The 18,804-nt window shown below is 45.5% G+C and overlaps 1 protein-coding gene across 6 annotated transcripts in view; it reads left to right on the forward strand.

The window, feature by feature from the left end:
* The window catches only part of TOX2 (TOX high mobility group box family member 2), a 258,535-nt gene that overhangs the window by 212,625 nt on the left and 27,106 nt on the right, over positions 1-18,804 (forward strand). For all 6 annotated transcript variants that reach the window (XM_005295412.4, XM_005295416.4, XM_005295415.4 and 3 more), the window contains one exon: positions 183-410. In XM_005295412.4, coding sequence (XP_005295469.1) covers positions 183-410 — 228 coding nt within the window. The remainder of the gene's footprint in view (positions 1-182; positions 411-18,804) is intronic.

The raw sequence follows: 18,804 nt of genomic DNA on the forward strand, positions 1-18,804 counted from the left end.
GTACAAGTGAAAGGTATGATACTGGGGAGAGAGTCAGGTTCTGGTGCCAGGCGCCATCCTGTGCCTATCATGAGTGCTCTTCCTTCATTGGCCTCCTGTCTCATCATTTTCCCAGTACTACCAGAAACTTCAACTCCAGCCAGAGAGAGTTGGTCATTACTGGGTCCCTTTTGGTTTTACAGGTTTCTGGAGAGAAGAGACCATCAACAGACCTGGGCAAGAAACCCAAAAGCCAAAAGAAGAAGAAAAAGAAGGACCCCAACGAGCCCCAGAAGCCTGTGTCAGCTTATGCCCTGTTTTTCAGAGACACGCAAGCAGCTATCAAAGGGCAAAACCCAAATGCTACATTCGGAGATGTTTCAAAAATTGTTGCATCAATGTGGGATAGTTTGGGAGAAGAACAAAAGCAGGTGAGTTTCTGATCTGGTTGTTACAGCTGTTGAATTGGTTTTGTTTTGCTACATCTAGCGAGTTAGAATCTGGCCCAGCAAGTTAGAAGCACAGTTTGGAGCTTAGGCACCCAAAGGGGTATGCACAAAAAAGGAGGCTATTTTCAGGAGTATTGTTGAAGTGCCTTTTGCCACTAGAAGCAAGGCTTTAGGGTTTGCATGCACAATTTTAAGCTCCTAATTCTGTACAGCAATTGTGTGACCTGGCCCCTGGATAATTCCAGTGGAGGTAAGTTCTCTCCACACACAAATCTCAAGAGCAGCTATATCATAACGCAGTGCAGCTGCAATGAATCAAAGATAGTTTTTGATGGACTTGGCCTGGAATGCTCACAACCTGCTGCATGCCATTTGATAGAGCTGTGATTCAGAAGCCACTAGTGAATATGTTCTGAGTGCTTCTGTCCTTATCGCATCCTCCAGTGAGCACACACAGATGGAGTTCCTGCATGCAACAGATTTTTTAAAGTTTTGTATTCAGAGCCTGACCTATCAAAGCTAACATTACAACTCCCATCCCACCACACTGCATGTCGGAATTGCAGCTTGCTTGACATGTTGGAGACCTGCTAGATGATCAGCTGTTAACACAGTGCATCCGCTAGTCACATCTTTACTGTTGCAGTTCACAAGTAATTAGCCTTGCTGGCAGTATTTGTGATAGTCCCTAAATAAGTATGTAGGGAACACACTGATTGCTGCAGTAATATTAACTAGGGCACAGAGTAGAACTGTATGGATTTTAATGGCAGTTACTCTACTGGGGTGAGTTAGAATGATGGTGTCAGGTCAGATTAAGTCTAAGGCTGAATTATTGCTCTGACCTCCATAGAGATGGTGTGGGGGTGATGTGCCCCAGCCTCCCTCTCTCCCTGCATGGATCCCCTGGCTCCTGGGGCACTCCCTGCAGACTGCAGGGAGGTAGACATGTTCATGGAGGTAGCTCAGACTCCTACCACTGGGAAGGGATAGAACCACACCCAGAATGTCTCCCACCTGTGCAGGTCAGGGGATATGATCAGGCTCATACCGTTGTAGTGTCTAAGGGAAGATAGCTTAAACTTTAGCACTGAGCTGCTTATGCAGTGTGCAGTCTGCTTTGCACATTGGAAAACATAATCCCAACTATACATATAAAATGATGGGGTCTAAATTAGCTGTTACCACTCAAGAAAGTTCTTGGAGTCATTGTGGATAGTTCTCTGAAATCATCCACTCAATGTGCCGTGGCCAGGGCCAGCTCCAGGTTTTCTGCCGCCCAAGAGGCAAAAAAAAAAAAAAAGCCGCGGCAGCGCAATCGCACCGCTCCACTCTTCGGCGGCAATTCAGCAGCAGGTCCTTCGTTCCGAGAGGGACTGAGGGACCCGCCTCCGAATTGCCACCGAAGACCCGGACGTGCCGCCCCAATAGCGGATGGACTGCCGCCCCTTGGTATTGGCCGCCCCAAGCACCTGCTTCTTTAGCTGGTGCCTGGAGCCGGCCCTGGCAGCGGCAGTCAAAAAAGCAAACAGAATGTTGGGAATCATTAAGAAAGGGATAGATAATAACACAGAAAATATCATATTGCCTCTATATAAATCCATGATATGCCCACATCTGGAATACTGCGTGCAGATGTGGTCACCCCATCTCAAAAAAGATATATTGGAATTGGAAAAGGTTTACAAAGGGCAACAAAAATGATTAGGAGTAAGGAACGGTTGCCATATTAGGAGAGATTAATAAGACTGAGACTTTTCAGCTTGGAAAAGAGATGACTAAGGGGGGATATGATAGAGGTCTATAAAATCATGACTGGTGTGGAGAAAATAAATAAGGAAGTGTTATTTACTCCTTCTCATAACACAAGAACCATCAAATGAAATTAATAGGCAGAAGGTTTAAAACAAAAGGAAGTATTTTTTCACACAATGCAGTTAACCTGTGGAACTCCTTGACAGAGGATGTTATGAAGGCCAACATAAGAGGGTTCAAAAAAGAACTAGATAAATTCATGGAGGATAGGTCCATCAATGGCTATTACCCAGGATGGGCAGGGATGGTGTCCCTAGCCTTTGTTTGCCAGAAGCTGCGAATGGGTGACAGGGGATGGATCACTTGATGATTACCTGTTCTATTTATTCCCTCTGGGGCACTTGACATTGGCCACTGTCGGAAGGCAGGATACTGAGCTAGATGGACCATTCGTCTGACCCAGTATGACCGTTCTTTGTCCTTTACAAAGAGACCTTTCATGCCATTGGGAAGGAGAGGAGGGACTTTCCTTTGGGAAGTAATTTCATTTGAATAATAATAAACATTATTTAAGACAAGAGAAATCTCTCGTGTGCATGCAAAAGCTGGGAAATTCTCAGGGCTTGTTATTACAGCTAGTCATGTAAAATATGCCTAGACAGGAGACAGTTTTGATGTGCTGATTCACTGTTTTGGGGCTTGCCTATAAACTACAATAGCTTCTCGCCACATTGGCAGCCTCAACTCCAATGTCAAGACTTCAAAAAAGCCCAGGAAGCAGATCTTCAGTGTAACATCACACAGGGAACTTCCCTGCTCTGTAGCCATCACACAGCCCACAGTCTGTTTCACGCAGCGATTTCTAGGCTCAGTTTAGCTATTCTTGTTGATGTTGAGTCAGTTACAAAAGCCCTGTAATTGCCTATTGCGAAGACCCCAGGGCACTCTTTTTTGGTAGCAAGTGTGTTTTTTTATCAGAGGGGGAGAGATCTGACATTTTCTGCGATTGGTCTCTGAATCCAACCGTTTGGAAATTCACCATTCTCTCCTAAAGCACAGAGCCCTCACTTTAAAGGCTTGCTGACAGCTTAGGAGCTCTATCTCTGAGTTCCCAGTGCTCCCACTGCCAGGATTCCAGGTGGCTATCCTTAAGACAGGAGCAGCAGATATCTTTCGTTTCAATTGGTTCTGTCTATGCTGGGGAAATAGCCCCTGTTGCTTTGGGTCAGACACAAACAACATAGATGTTTTTCACTCCAGTGGGGTAAAAGGCATTTTATTTAACCACAAAGATTCATGACTCTCCACACTAGTGTTGTTTGCCAGTCTGCATGAGGCTTCCGTACTGTCTTCAGTACCATTCGTATTGGTTATTCCTTGATGTATTTTATTTTCTTACGTTCTAAAGAAATCTATAACCTATATAAATATAAAAATGCCAATTGAGAGAAGTACATCATTCACCCTGAGAGGCTGCAAATGACATCAGAACAGGAGGGTCAGGGGGCCATGCCTCCCTCCCCACTTTTTATCTGCCATAAAGCCGAGCGATGGGGAAAAAGAGAGGGGCCTCAGGGGAAGGGGTGGCACAGGGGTGGGACCTCAGGGGGAAGGGGTAGCGTGAGAGTGGGGCCACGGAGGGAGGAGTGGGGAGGGGTCTTGGGGAAGGGGCGGGGCCACTGTTTGGGCACTGGTGGCTCCCCCACTGTTAGAAAGCTTCCACCACCACTGCATCCGAAACCCAGAATCAGTTGAGAAAATGAATATTCAGATGACTTCTAAATTGTGACTAAAAAGGATTTTTCATGCTTCCTGTCCTTTACATGATAAACCAGATGGTCAGACTAGTTCTGATGGGTGCTCTCAGAATATTCATAGGCCCTTTCACACGATGCAATGCTGCAACCCTCAGTCACTCACGTCAATGAGTGTTTATTCAGGCAGAGTCCCACTGACTTCAATGAGATTACTAGCATTGTGATCAGTGGTTGCACAATCGAGCCCATATTCTGGTTATTATTTACCTAATGGAGTTTAACAGCTAGGGTATGGTGTGTAAAGTCTTGGACATCCCTTTCTATGGCAATGATTATTTGCTGATCCAATCATCTCCCCATCTCTCTGCTGCTGTGTCTTGTCTCCTGAATACACCATAACTTCTTATTACTAAACAGCCTCAAAGTTCTCCCCCTAGGTAAAAAGTACTCTGTTCCATTTCTCTGACCCTGTTCTCACTTAACACATTCACCTCTGTTTTGCTCCTACAGCCAGACCTCCTGGAATTCCTCCTGGCCTCACACCTTCTCTGTCCTCTTACATCTTAGCTCTCTGTAAGGTATCCAGCTCCATCCTCTTGCTGGGATTCATCTTGGCTTTGACCAGGCCTCTATTGAAATTCTTAATCCTGAAATCCTTATCTACTAGTCTTCCTAAATAATTACTCTCTGTACTTCAGCAAGTCCAGAAGGTTGGCCTGTGGAACTCATTGCCACATGATATCATTGAGGCCAGGAACTTAGCAGGATTCCAATAATAGTTGAACATTTATATGGAAAATGAGAATACCTAGAGAGATGATATTAAGGTTTTTTTTTAAATAAACAGAGTAGTTCTAGGAGGGATATAAACCCCTCTGCTTCAGGGCATAAGACAACCACCACTAATGGGGGTCAGAAAGAAATATCGCTTGGCAGCAGGCTATCCTGCAACTGTCTATTGCAGGGCTTCTTGCACTTGCCTCTGATTTATCTTTCATTGGTCACCGTTAGGGACAGGATACTGAACTAGATGGACCCCGAGTCTGATCTGGTCTGGCAATTCCCATGGTCCGTATGAATGTTCTTTCTTTCCAGGTCTGGGAATCATACCAGTCTTATCCTCACTGTCACCTTCACTCTGGCTTCCCTCTATACAGCTGTTAAACCAATTCAGAATGGCTCTCCTACATTTCAGATCTCTCCAGGGCCTTATTCCACCTCCATATCTCTGACCTCATACCCATCTGCTCCCTGACTTCGGCTCTGATCTCAGTTGCATTGGTGTAGTGCAGAAGTAATCCTGGTCAATGTAACCAAGACAAAAAAACAAGCCCACAGACTCCACTTCTCCATTCTGGGACTTCTTTCTGTCTTCCTCTTCCATGCTGTCCACAGCAGTTGGTGCCTTTTGCATGGGCTGCACCCTTCATCTGGAAATCGGCCCTTCCTTCCCGCCCCCCCTCCCCCATCTCTAAGCCATGGAGCCACTTTCACTTCTAGTTGTTAATACTCTGCTTAAAACCTACCTTCCCCTGTAGCTTATGGTTGACTCTCACAGTAAATCGTCTTATGATACCATATGAATTAGGACCCTCCGGGAATGTAATGGGCTAAATTTACCCCTGATATAACCCCATTAACTCCAGAGAGCCACGGGAGAGGACTCTGCCTCCCAGACTATGGAGCAGCTGCACAAAGGCCCGTCTGGCCCAACGGCTGGAGTAGACCCCAGGGGCCCTCCCTTCTGCAGCATCCAGTGGAAGAGGAGGACAGGAGGATTCATGCAGCCCATGCATGCCCCCCTCACGCCCTTGTGTGCTGCCATACCAGAGTCCAAGCCCTGTAGTCCTTCCACCTCCCCCTTACACAGCTGAGCTGCATCAGTTCTGCTGCCGAGAGACCCTCTGCAGAGCAGGGGTTGGATTTGCCCCTAGGTTTCTGTCCGCTCCCATATACAGAGCCAAGGCATATCTGAGTTATAGATGCACAGAAGAAACCCAGCCGAGGCTTCTGAGACAGCAGCTTTCTCTGCCTTTATTCTTGCCACTTAATTTCAGCCCTAACTGCATCTTCCTTTCTTAATATGTTAAAGATGTCTCTGTGGACGGGAGACCCAATTTCAGCCCATCCCAGCTGAACATCGGGTTTACATAATGGAAACACTGGCGCAACCCCTGACTGAGCAAGGTGCGAACGCTCAGCTCTAATTAACAGAAGGAATTAAACCAGCCCATTTTTCTTGCCTGCTAATTCTCCCTTATTTTCTTTTACAAGAGAGCAATGGCACTCGCCATTTCTTTACACATGCTTTATAAGTGGCTCAATTTCTCTCTCTTTCTAATTGATTTAATTAAGTCATTTGTTCCTTGTCTGAATGCTTAAATATTAACTTCCTGGCTTTGTCTCCATCTGTATACATTTCTCCTCCTACAATTACCCCGCCCGCCTGAGGCCCTGGCAGGGAGGACACTATTTATCTTTGACTCTGGGGCTGCACTGGTGGCTTGTGAGATGGGGCACGTTTGCTCTTGAAAAGTTTGGCTGGATTATGGTTTGTTTAGTCCCTATTTGCTTTCTCTTGGCCAAGCTGCCAGTATTTCCAGTCTCCTTCGTTTACATTCCTAAGCAAATGCTAAGGAAAAAAAGACAGGTTAAATTAACACAATTTCTTTGATATATGAAAACACTGGTGCTAAAACATACAGTATATCGGGCGTTTCTTCTAAGCATCTCAAAGCATGATACAATCCTCCTAACTGTAAGGATAGCTAAGCACTGGAACAAATTATTTAGGGAAGTTGTGGAATCTCTGTCATTGGAGGTTTTTAAGAGCAGGTTAGACAAACACCTGTCACGGATGGTCTAGATAATACTTAGTCATGCCTCAGTGCAAAGGGCTGGACTATCAAAGTCCCTTCCAAGCCTACATTTCTACGATTAATATATTAACTCAAACATTCCTTTGTAAATAGATAGGTAAGCATCATTATCCCTATTTAACAGATGGGCAAAGTGAGGGGGGGAGAAGGTGAGTGGCTAGAATAGTCAGTCAGTGAATCCTTGGCCGAAATAGAAATAAAAACCAGGAATCCTGACTCTCCGCACTCTCTTTACTAGGCTACAATTCACTAGATCCTCTGAAAAGACTCTTTAGAGTTCATTACTCGTTCTAGTAGATGGCTAGCTCTAGAGACATGGATGTTTTTTAAATGTTTATAAAGTATTTGAAAGAAATTTAATTTACATTGGTTTGCACATGGAGCTAATCTCTCAGTAAGGTCTATGCAAAGTATGAATTGCAGTATGCCACACAACCCAGTGTTCAGAAAGACATAACGTTAGCCCCATAATAAAGGATTCCTTACAACAATTAAAACTAGACAAACAACGGGCCAAATCCTGAAGGACTTACTCAATTTTTACTGAGTTCTTGCTCAGACAAAACTCCCATTGACACCAACAAGGGTTTTCCTGCATAAAAACTGTGGATTTAGGGATTTGTCCCCAGAATGTTACTGTGTAGCTAGCATAACATGGAGAACCCAACCTTGCATTCCTTGCACACACACAACTCCCATTGATGTCATCAGAAGTTTGGGATCTGCAAGGTATGGCGAATCAAGACTGTAGATAGCTGATGTTCTCAAAAGCAAAGTAGGGAAATGGAGTGTAGATGAAATGACTAGAAGGTGGTTGAAAGACCATACTCAAAGTGTAGTTGTGAATGGATCTCTGTCAGAATGGGAGGATTTATCTAGTAGGGTCTCACACAGGCCAGTCCTCGGTCCACTGCTATTCAGTATTTTCATTAATGACTTGGATAATGTAGTGGAGCATATGCTTATAAAATTTGCAAATGACCCCAAGCTGGGAAGGGTTTGGAGCACAGGATTGGGATTAAAAATGACCTTGACAAATTGGAGAATTGATCTGAATTCAACAAGATGAGAATCAATAATGACAAGTGCAAAGTACTTCACTTAGGAAGGAAAAATCAAGTGTACAACTAAAAAATGAGTAATAACTGGCTGGATGGTAGTACCGCTGAAAAGGATCTGGGAGTTATAGTGAAGTGCACATTTAATGACTCAACAATGTGATGCAGTTTTGAAAAAGGCTAATATCATTCTGGGATGTATTAACAGGAGTGTCATATGTAAGATACTGCAGGTAATTGTCCCATCTACTTAGCACTGGTGAGGCCTCAGATGGAGTACTGTGTCCAGTTCTGAGAAAAGATGTGGACAAATTAAAGAGAGTCCAGAGGAGACCTGCAAAAAGGACAAAAGGTAGAGAAAACCTGTGAGGAAAAGTTATAAAATGGGGCATGTTTAGTCCTGAGAAAAGAAGACTGAGATGTGGACCTGATAACAGTCTTCAAATATGTAAAGGGCTATTATAAATAGTACTGTGATCAGTTGTTCTCATGTACTCTGGAGGGTAGAACAAGAAGTAATGGGCTTAATCTGCAGCAAGGGAGATATAGGTTAGATATTAGGAAAAACTTTCTAACTCTAAGAGTAGTTAAGCTCAGGAACAGTCTTCCAAGGGAGGTTGTGGAGTCACCATCACTGGAGGGTTTTAAGAAGAAAGGTTGGACAAATGTGTCAGGGATGGCTTAGGTTTATTTGCTCCTGTCTTGGCACAGGGGACTGGACTTGGTGGCCTCTCAAGGTTCCTTCCAGCCCTACATTTGTCTGATTCTATGATTTTAAAGAAGGCAAAAGTGCTCCCAGCACATTAGTCATATTCAGACAATATTTTAATGCATCATTTGCCTCATTGAGCTTTCCGCTTTTTGTAAGAGGATAACTGGACGTGAACTCCTCCCACAGCCCCGTGGACTTGATGGCTCTATTTCGCTTGGACACAGATTGCAAACCTTATCATTTCTTGTTTTCAGATGGTCTCAAAGCTCTCCCTGCAGGTGAGTTTTGGTGCCAGCTCTTCAAGAGAATGTCTAGGATGAGGCAGGAGAGGAGGATCAAGGGCAGGGGTTTGAATCTGGTTGTCTGATGAGTCTATTCATAGCTGACCGGAGCCATTGCATTATCGAGTCACACCTTTCTGATACATGCCGACCATTTCACAGCACATGCCCATTAAGTATTACAAATACATGGATCTGTCTGTCCCATTATGCTACATTTAAAAGTTATATGGCATTGAGTGAACCCAGCCCCCATCTCTGTGCTGGTGAAGGATGGTCCATAAATTCCTTGCCTGTGGCAGTACCTTGGCCAGGATCACAGCAGGGGTGGGCGAACTACAGCTCGTGGGCTGGATCCAACCCACCAGCCATTTTAATCCAGCCCATGACCTCCAGCCGGGGAGCAAGGTCGGGGGCTGCTCCATGCGGCTCCGGGAAGCAGCAGCATGGCCCCCCTCTGACTCCTACTCATAGAGGCAGCCATGGGGCTCTGCTCTGCATGCTGTCCCTGTCCAGAACAGCGTGCAGAGCCGCCTGGCCGCGCCTCCGCACAGGAGCCGGAGAAGGGACATGCCGCTGCTTCCAGGAGCCACTTGAGGTAAGCGCCACTCAGAGCCTACATCCCTGAGCCTCTCCCCAGCCCCAACTCCCTGCCCCAGCCCTGAGCCTCCTCCCGCCCACCAAACCCCTCAAACCCAGCCTGCAGCACCCTCCTACACCCCAAACTCCTCAGCCCCAGCCCGGAGCCCCCTCCGCACCCTGAACTCCTCATTTCTGGCCCCACCCCAGAGCCTGCACCTCCAACCAGAGCCCTCACCCCCTCCCGCACCTCAAGCCCAATTTTGTGAGCATTCTTGGCGCGCCATACAATTTCTATTCCCAGATGTGGCCCTCAGGCCGAAAAGTTTGCCCATCCCTGCTACACAGTGTATCCAATCCCTCCAGTTAGAGAGGGTGGCCCAGTGCCAGTCCTCCTGGCAGGCAGAATCTAATACCCTCCCACAGCTGGCTGATTGGCAGTGTGTGTTAATTTGAGAGACACTGCGTATGGCTTCTCTACAAATTGAAGCGAGACGCTGCTGTTTGCAACGTACCTCTGACAGCAAGCAGAGGGTTAATCCTCTCTCTCCTTTGGGTTGCTAATGATTATATGCACTGCAATAGCAAAGCTGTAGCCTTTTATTTGCCATTGAACAGGTGCTGCTGCTCCCACAAAGCAAATTTGCTTTTTTCTCCTGATGAAATAAGCAAAATAAAGGTTGCTTCCGTCCCATTTCAAATATGTTTTTTCTTTCTCCTCCACTAACTGAAAGACAAACACAGACTGGGAAACAGAATGCATATTATGCAAGAAAACCTATAATCTAGGAACATCTTTGATTAGATGGCTGCTGTCACGGACGTGTATTTCTTAGCCTTTTTTTTTCTTCTGGTTTATCACTTGTGCCTTTTGTCATATTGTTCCTTCTTCTTCTCTTCCTAGCCTCTTCACAATGAATCTTCATTTTCCCTCTGACACACTTGTATCTAAATTCCTCATTTCCTGCCTTTTTTTATTTATATCTGTTGCCTGGTGATTTGATCATGCTGTGGAATACAGGATTAGCAATCTCCCTGTCCTTGGGTACTGCTCAAGGACACCTGTTCGGCAACTTGCACCATTTCCTTCCCCTCCTTAACCCTTTCGGGCATTGAACTTGCCATGTGCAAATAATAATAAATATAATAAATAATAATAATAACTTTAAATACCTTAACCACTACTTTTACAGTACATTATAATCTTCATTCTTCAACAGCTGGCATGGCCTTTCCTGAGAGGCTTACGCCGGAATCTAAAGAATGTGACACTACAAAAAAAAATGATAATACACACTCTTTGAACTTTGCAAATAGTTTAGCAGCTGTTCCTGTCGAGATAGCTTATACTTTACTCAAAAGTGAAATGCTAATTCAGCTATTATCATCAAATGGGGTACCTGCCACTAGTAATCCTCCTTCAATTCCCAGCTCCCTGTATAATTCCTTGCCACAATTTTTTTTTTTTCATTAAACAGCTACAATCACAATATTAGAGAGAGGTTTAAAGGAGCAGGCTGATTTGACACTAACTGTAGCAGATTTTGAGGATTGGATTGAAAGGAACTCTTCTAATTTTGCAGAGAAGATTCTGTCCTGGAACAAGCATTGAGTTTAGGCAACCTGTCGAAATGTAGTCAAGATGCTTGAATCTAGTTAACGTTAGCACCATTTAGAAGACCTTAGGTTATCTAGATAGTTACCATTCAGACACTACCTCACAGGACTGACTAGGTTCTAGTTTCAGACTGCTTCTTTAAATGCCATGCTATCCCATTATATTGAATGAATGGCAAATGCTGCCCTCCGTCGAGCTGGCTATGCTGTGGCAGGCTGCACGCTCTGCAGGAACAAGGGCTGGGATTTGGGAAGAGCCTGAACGTAAGTCGGCCAGAGACTGTTGCATTGGGTTCCCAGGATGAGGTGCAAAGTGCACTGCTCTCCAGTAGGGCTAGCTGTTGCACCTGGAGGGTGTGGCATGTATTTAAACATGGGCAAAAAGATCATGCTAGAATGAAGAAGGCAGTCAGAGCCTTTACTCCTCTGTCCCTTAAAAAATGGGAGGCAGAATCTGATCTCTGCTCTTCTTAGAATGCCTTAATGGTTCTCCAGGATGTCCCTGCTGGAGAGGGGAGTGGACCTTTGCTCCCGTTTGAGGGAGGCACAGTCCTAGCACTGGAATTGGCGCTAATAGCATGGGGTCCCACGGGACTGCTGTCATTACAGGGGGTGAGTTCTTGATGATGAGAGCCCTCACTGAGGAGCTCTGTGACCGAGCCCATCTGCCTCTGTAGGTGACGCAACAAAGGCCCTGTCCATGATACCCATATAGCTGTGCCAGGGATCCGAACAATTTGGTTGTCCCCTAGACTGGCTACAAATGTAGCTCAAATCTGTGGTGCAGATAACCCTGTTTCATACCCAGGTCCAGCCTATGCTATAAGTCTGAACCAGGTCAATAGGCAAATTAGGGGGAAACACAATGGCAATAAGGTTCCCTGGCCTCTCGGTGTTTGTGCACAGAGGACCCCAGACCCCATCCAGTGCTGTCCCTCTCAGTCAGCACGTTCACATTCTGGCACAGTTTTTTGAACAGACGGAACCCCCAAACCATTTTGGGCCTGTGCTAGAGGAAGCATGTTGCTGAGATGAGTCCCCGAGGCTTGCTGAATGGTTTGGGAATAATCGGGGTGATCCAAGAGTACCCTCCTGTCTTCATAGGTTAGGCCGGCTGCGGATCAAGAAAGAGAGCCATCTTCGGTTCCGTATCTCCTGCTGGCTAGGGCCCTGATCCTCTGAGGCAGAGAGCGACCTCAGCTCCTCCCTGTTGGCGCCAATGGGAATGGGGAATGCTCAGCACCTCACAGGATTGTGCCTAAGGCCAGCAGGGGCAGATGCTCACTCCTTGAGGGAGTTGAGGGGGAAAGATGCAGAATGGTGACCCCAATGGCTGATTAAGGAGAAGCATAGAAGTGTAGGACTGGAAGGGACCTCGATAGGTCACCTAATCCAGTCCCTGGCACTCAGGCAGGACCAAGTAAACAAGACCATCCCTGTCAGGTGCTTGTCCAACCTCTCATTATGAGATTCCACAACCTCCCTAGGTAATTTGTCTTAACCACCCTGCAGTTAGGAAGTGTTTCCTAATGCTTAACCTGAATCTCCCTTGCTGCAATTTAAGCCCATTGCTTCTTGTCTCATCCTCAGTGGATAAGGAGAACAATTTATCATCCTCCTCTTTATAACAACCTTTTACGTACTTGAAAACTGTTATTCTGTCCCATCCCCCCCGCCCCCAGTCTTCTCTTCTCCAACTAAACAAAGCCAGTTTTTTCAATCTTTCCTCATAGATAGGGCAACGAGTAGGTTCTAAAGGGATCCTGTCCTCCTTTCCTCAGCCAGGAGATTGAGGGGGAGGATGTACAGATAGGGAAAATGGGGGTCGGAGGCTCTGATTGTTGTGACTCCTTTCTCCCTGCTGTCCATGCATCTCCCTCATGCCATGCAACTGAGCTCCTCAATTCCACAGAGCAAGAGAGCAGACATTGGCCCTCAGCCATCTGTCTGCCTGCCAGCCCTCCAAGAGCACCCATCGCTATCACAGTATCAAGAGAAGGAGCTGGTTTGCCTCAGTTTCATTTCCTTGGTGCAAGGTGAGCACTGCCATCACCTTGTCAGCCACCACCGAGTGAAATGCAGAGACTTGGCTGGCACTGACTCTGCTCCGGGGCCCTACCCAGCCTTCATATTCAATGTGATGCATGTTTGCTTTGATTCCCTTTAATTCCTTCTGTCGAGTGACATGCACGCCCTGCCCTCGCGTCCTTCCTCCGACAGCTCAGCTGTAGTTAGCTGTATTGATTGACTGAACCATCCTTCTCATATAATTTTTCTCCTCTTCCATGAGCTCAGCCTCGATGAGCTTGTCGCCTGGTTTAATCTCTTCCTGGTTCAGTGGCTCTTGTCCTGTTCCATCTCTTTACCATGAGCACCCCAGGACCCTACCTCATTCCCTATGTGTTGCCTTTGGTTTTCCAAGCCAGAGACCCCTGTCATTGCCCCGACAGTGAGAGAGAACTACATTAACCTGAAATATGGAGCCTGCTCCAAGAAGCTGTCAGAGACAAGGTTTTCCCCTTTAGAAAAATGTCATGTTCAGCACTGTCGGTAAACTCTGCCCTGACCAGTGCAACCTCCCTGAAGTCAGTGGATAGCACAGGTATAAATCAAGACAGGAGTTAGCCTTAGTTCAGTGCTACTCTATTCATCTCCAGCAGGAGGAACCAGGGCAAAGACCCCAGGGTATCATCATTACCTCCTGCTTGTCGCTTGTATGTAAGCAGCCCATGCTTGACTCCGGGTAACAGTGGCTGAATCGCCAAGGGCTGGGAGATTTTGTTTGGCTGAGATGTCCAGAAGGGGTTCTGCTGCATATTGAAAAGTTACATGAATTATGTGGCCTCCTCTTTCCCCCGCCCCCGTTCCCTTGCCTCCCATCCTCAATTCCCTGATCACATTCCCTGTGTCTCACTCCCCAAAGCCCTATCCTACCTCAGGAGAAAGACCCAAAAGGCTCTTAGCTAACATGTTGATGGGAGCGCCTAGACACCTGCATAGAACAGAAAACCACAGATTTCCTTGGTCACTGCAGTCAAGGTCTCTGGAGTGGCCCATGGCTCTGAATGCCCACCTCAAGAAACAGGGCACAAACCCCCAACTGGTTGTGTGTTGTATACTTAGATTTCATCAACCAAGTATCAAGTGTGAACAAATCAAGCACCACAACAGCCTCAGCATAGAGCCACAGACAGTCCCCTTGGGTACTCCGGTCTATCTTGCTACCCAAGCAGGCTTGCCTTGGTGATAGATGGTCCCTTACACCAAAAATCACAACAATATTCAGGTTACTCCCAGTCCCTAAGAACCAGTCACTTACTGCAGGTCAAGTGCATCCTAGATCTCTCACCAAAGCGAACACTTGTAAGCAATCCTATAATAAACTAAAGGTTTATTAACTAAGAAAAAGAAATGAAAGAGTTATTTACAAGGTTAAAGCAGGTAAACACACACACGAGTTACAGTCTTAAGTTCCAAAAGATGAGAGTAGCTGCTATAACATGCCAGCTTTATATGTCCTTTAGGGCTAACCCATGTTAAACAGCTGGGGACCCCTTGCTTATGCTTCAAAACTCACCCCTCAGAGTTCAGGCAGCATAGGGATACAATTTCTCCTTAACAGGGATTTTTATTCCCTTCCCCCCAGCATTCAAACTGTGATGGGATGAGGGCGTAGTTTGACTTCTGTATTTGGGGAGACAAGGGGCTTAATAATATATATAGGTCTAACTTCTGGATTTACCGATTGTTAGTGGTAGTTAAATTACGGAGTACTTGACATCACAAATACAGTTTACGTTCGTTATTTAATCACCTTTTTTTTTTATTTTCACTTAATTATTTGCCGTGTATTATCAGCTACCACTTAAAAAGGAGCATTAGCATAAAAACAAATTCTTGAATAAACAGAACCAAGGACTTTCATGTAACTATGAATCATGTCTCCCTGATTTTAGAGTTACATAAACATTGTCTTAATATAAAAATACTGTATTTATCTTAATGTAGAAGCAATCATCTTTCCCTTTGGTTAGCTTTTCTTAGTTTTAGATAGAGTAAAATGGGCCTAAGTTAAAACAGAGTAATATTTTACTCAAGTTAAAACTTTTAAAAGTCACAGAGTCACTTTTCCATAGGTGTTTTGCGTCATCCTATAGAATCTAATAGAAAATTATCTCTCTGCTATAGGTTTTTAGCGTAATTTCTCAAGGTGCTTGATCTAATTCCCATTGAAGTCAATAGGAGTCTTTGACAAGGTCTACACTGAGCAACATAATTATATAGACCCTCTCTCCTCCTTCCTCCTCCCCCGCCCACCCGTGCAGACAGGCAGAAGCAGCCAACAAAGTATTTTATCCATTCGTGCTTCACAATGGCTTGTCTGGTCTCTCCAGGCCTTTTGTTGGGGAGGAGATAACACTTCTTGTGGTAAACTAGCATTTCACACTTGGTAATGCTTCTTCCCAACTGTGGGGATTTACAGTCTTAGCGAACATATTAATAGATACAGAGCAAACACTTAAACATTACCTTATAAGATGGGATACAGATGATATAAGTAAGATTAATGCATGCAGCATCCTACAATCATTTCATAAAGTCTAAACGCATTCTTGTAACTCTAATATCTATTTTAACAATACGAACACACAGGCAATCCAGACTGGTTTCCAGCTATGCATTTGTCAGTGTTCAGTGAGGCCCAGGAAACTTGGCACTTGGTCTGCAAGCATCACAGTTAAATTTTCATGTGGATAAATACTGGAGGCTTATGGAAGTTGCATTATGAAACCACTGAACATCTGAAAGTTGCTGGTTTGGGGTTTCATTAAAAACTTGAACCTCAGACCAGGATCAGCACAAGATTCATGAACAATCCTTTCAAGTGACCCTGGGCTTTACATCATAAAACAGGTGAAATTCACCATTTCACAGAGCTTTCATGCAAAATCAGGTTAAACTCACCAGCAGTTTTCAGTGCATTTTTGAGGCTTGGGATTCAGTGGGATTGCATGAAACTGAGAGCAGAATATAGCTCATTGTGGCTACATTACACTCAGCAATGGACACGTTCAGTATGCTAAGTAGCGATATACAGTACCCCTGGCAAAATTCTTGTGCAACATTCCCATATAAATACACACATGGGGAGTGAAACAGAGTTTATACTAAATGGATAAATCACCCAAGGAAAAAATTACTTGCTCAGCAGAAAATAATAGATCACCCATCTAATCAGAGACATCTGCTCATTGGACCAGATACATCACTTACTGACAGGGTACTGCATATATCACCTGCAGGATATAAGAGAGTCTGAGGCCTGTTGTAAACTTATATTACATTTCAGCCACAGTGAAGCCTAGACTTGTTGGGAACAATATACAGCATGGTGTTGTCAGGCAACCTGGCCATAATATTGACCAGTAATAGTGTTTATACAGAGAGCTGGCAATGATGAACCGTGGTAATTCAGTGGGGAGGTAATAGGCGACAGTGAAATGACCTGGCTATTTCTAGCGACGGGGTGATGCTAGACTGGTACCACTAACTGGAAGCAGACAGCAAGGCCTTGTGAATGCCATCCAAGGCTTTTGCACAGTTCTTCGTGCCCTGAGGGGAATACGGGCTGGGGGAAGCTGAACAGAATGAGTGAAGTTCCCTGGAGAGGTAAAGTGATCTAGCAGTGCTGTATGGTGAAAAAAGGAAGGCTTGAGCTTCTCTTAACATAGCCCCAAGAGTCTGAGCTCTTCTCCTCAGAGAGCCAAGACAGAAATCTAGTGGGTGCTTGTTACATCCTTGATATTCTCCCAGGATACCTTAAGTTGGGTGCTGTCTTCCACCCACTCCTTACCCAAAACAGCTGCTTCCTCCTCAGGTGAGGGAGGAGGGGAAAGAGAGGACAGGCCCATGAGAACCGTTTTTCCCACTCCACCCTGTGTGCGAGTTACTTCGCTGGCACCATGCGTTCTGGTTACCAGCCTCCCTAGCCTGTGGACCCATCCTCACTGCACTGGGATACGCCATTCCTCCAGGCCATGGAGTGGGTATTTTCCCAGTGAGTGACTGCAGTTGCACGCACACACACACACCGTGTCCCACATCATCCATGTCCAGTCATTCATGTCAAGCCAGGCTTATGTTGCACCACTGTTTGTTTTTTTTCTTCCTCCATTAGCTTACATTTCATTGGCATCATATCCCCGTCTTCCCGTGCTTTCTGTTTCTAAAGTCTCTACTCAGCAACATATTCCCAAGTCCACAGTAGTTCTAATCGTTTGAACCACCATTAACACTAGGCTCAAGGAACGAGGCAGGGGCTGCATGCTCACCTCCTATGGGGACAGCTTCAAACCCACATTATAAGCTTGCTCTGTCTTTAAAGCCTCCTAGCTGTGATTTCACCTTGGCTTTTATTTTAATTACATTGTGATAAACTGCTCCAAAATATAAAAATCTTTTGATTTGTCACCACTGGCATGAAACAGAGCACAGGCCAATGAAAATAACATTCCCTGGGTTTATACCAGGAGCGTCCTCTTCAGCCACCCCACAGTACTTGTTATCACCAGCATGGGCACTTTTTACTTTATTAACACTGCAGTATCTCAACCGTACTATGTAATTTGGAGGCTGCTCTCCCACAGTGAACCCTCAGGCCGTCAGTTCTATCTGCAAGATATTACACCTGCACATGTAAGTGCCCCCCAGAGGCAAACAACAGAACAAGGCTGAGGCTTTCCAGACCTGGCATTGTCTTGCAACAGTATCTGAGGAGAAAAAACAAACTTCTTCCACACTGTATGGGCTGCAGTGCTTTTCTGTGTTGATACAAAACAGCAAGTTTTCTTGCTCCATGTCACTTAAGGCTGCTTCTACTTGGTATGGCATGTACTCCTTATCTACTATTCATGGCATTATTATTAGAATACATTGCCCCTGGGGCTGTGGAGGACGTTGCCCAGGAAGTCGGAGGAGTTGTCCACCTGGGAGACCTTGGGGTTGACAGTGGCGAAGGCCTGAGTGGGGAGAGAGCCATCAGGAGTACAGAGCAGAGAGGACCAGTGCATGCAGCCCTATATGGCTGTATAGAATGATCCATATGGAACTGCCACTGGGCAGTGAGGATGGTAGGGCCATATGGAGGATATTGCCCAGCCAGGATGCACAGCTGCAGGCTGTATATGGTTATAGTGTGGTAGGATAGTTCATATGGAGTTATACTTCCCAATGAGGACCATGGTCAGTCTGGGTTGGTGGCAATGCTGGTAATGGTCTCTATGGCTTTATAAAGCGATAGTCACATTCAGAGTGGGGAGGTGATGGGGGAAGGCTGGTCATTATGGGGTCATATGGCCTGGGGCAGGATGGGTCATATAGAGTTATGTGGTGGGGGTGCAAAGGGAGAGCAGTTTGATCCTCTTCATTATGAAGTGCACCAAATTTGCAGTCAGAAATAACAGTAATACTGAACTGCACCTTGTTGGAAAGTAACTGATACATATTTGATATTTCACACACACACACACACACACACACACACACACACACACACACACACACACACACACACACACACACACACACACACACACACACACCTCTCCAGATTTCACCAAAAAACTAGACTTTCTGGGCAAAGACAATCAGTCAGTTGGGTGGTCATTGTCATTGTAAAATCAATCCCAGCTCCTGGATGGATGAAGAGAATGTTTCTGTGGTAGTTCTGGGTTCCTTT

Source organism: Chrysemys picta, chromosome 13 (genome assembly GCF_011386835.1).
Source record: "Chrysemys picta bellii isolate R12L10 chromosome 13, ASM1138683v2, whole genome shotgun sequence".
In the NCBI taxonomy this organism is placed as follows: domain Eukaryota; kingdom Metazoa; phylum Chordata; order Testudines; family Emydidae; genus Chrysemys; species Chrysemys picta.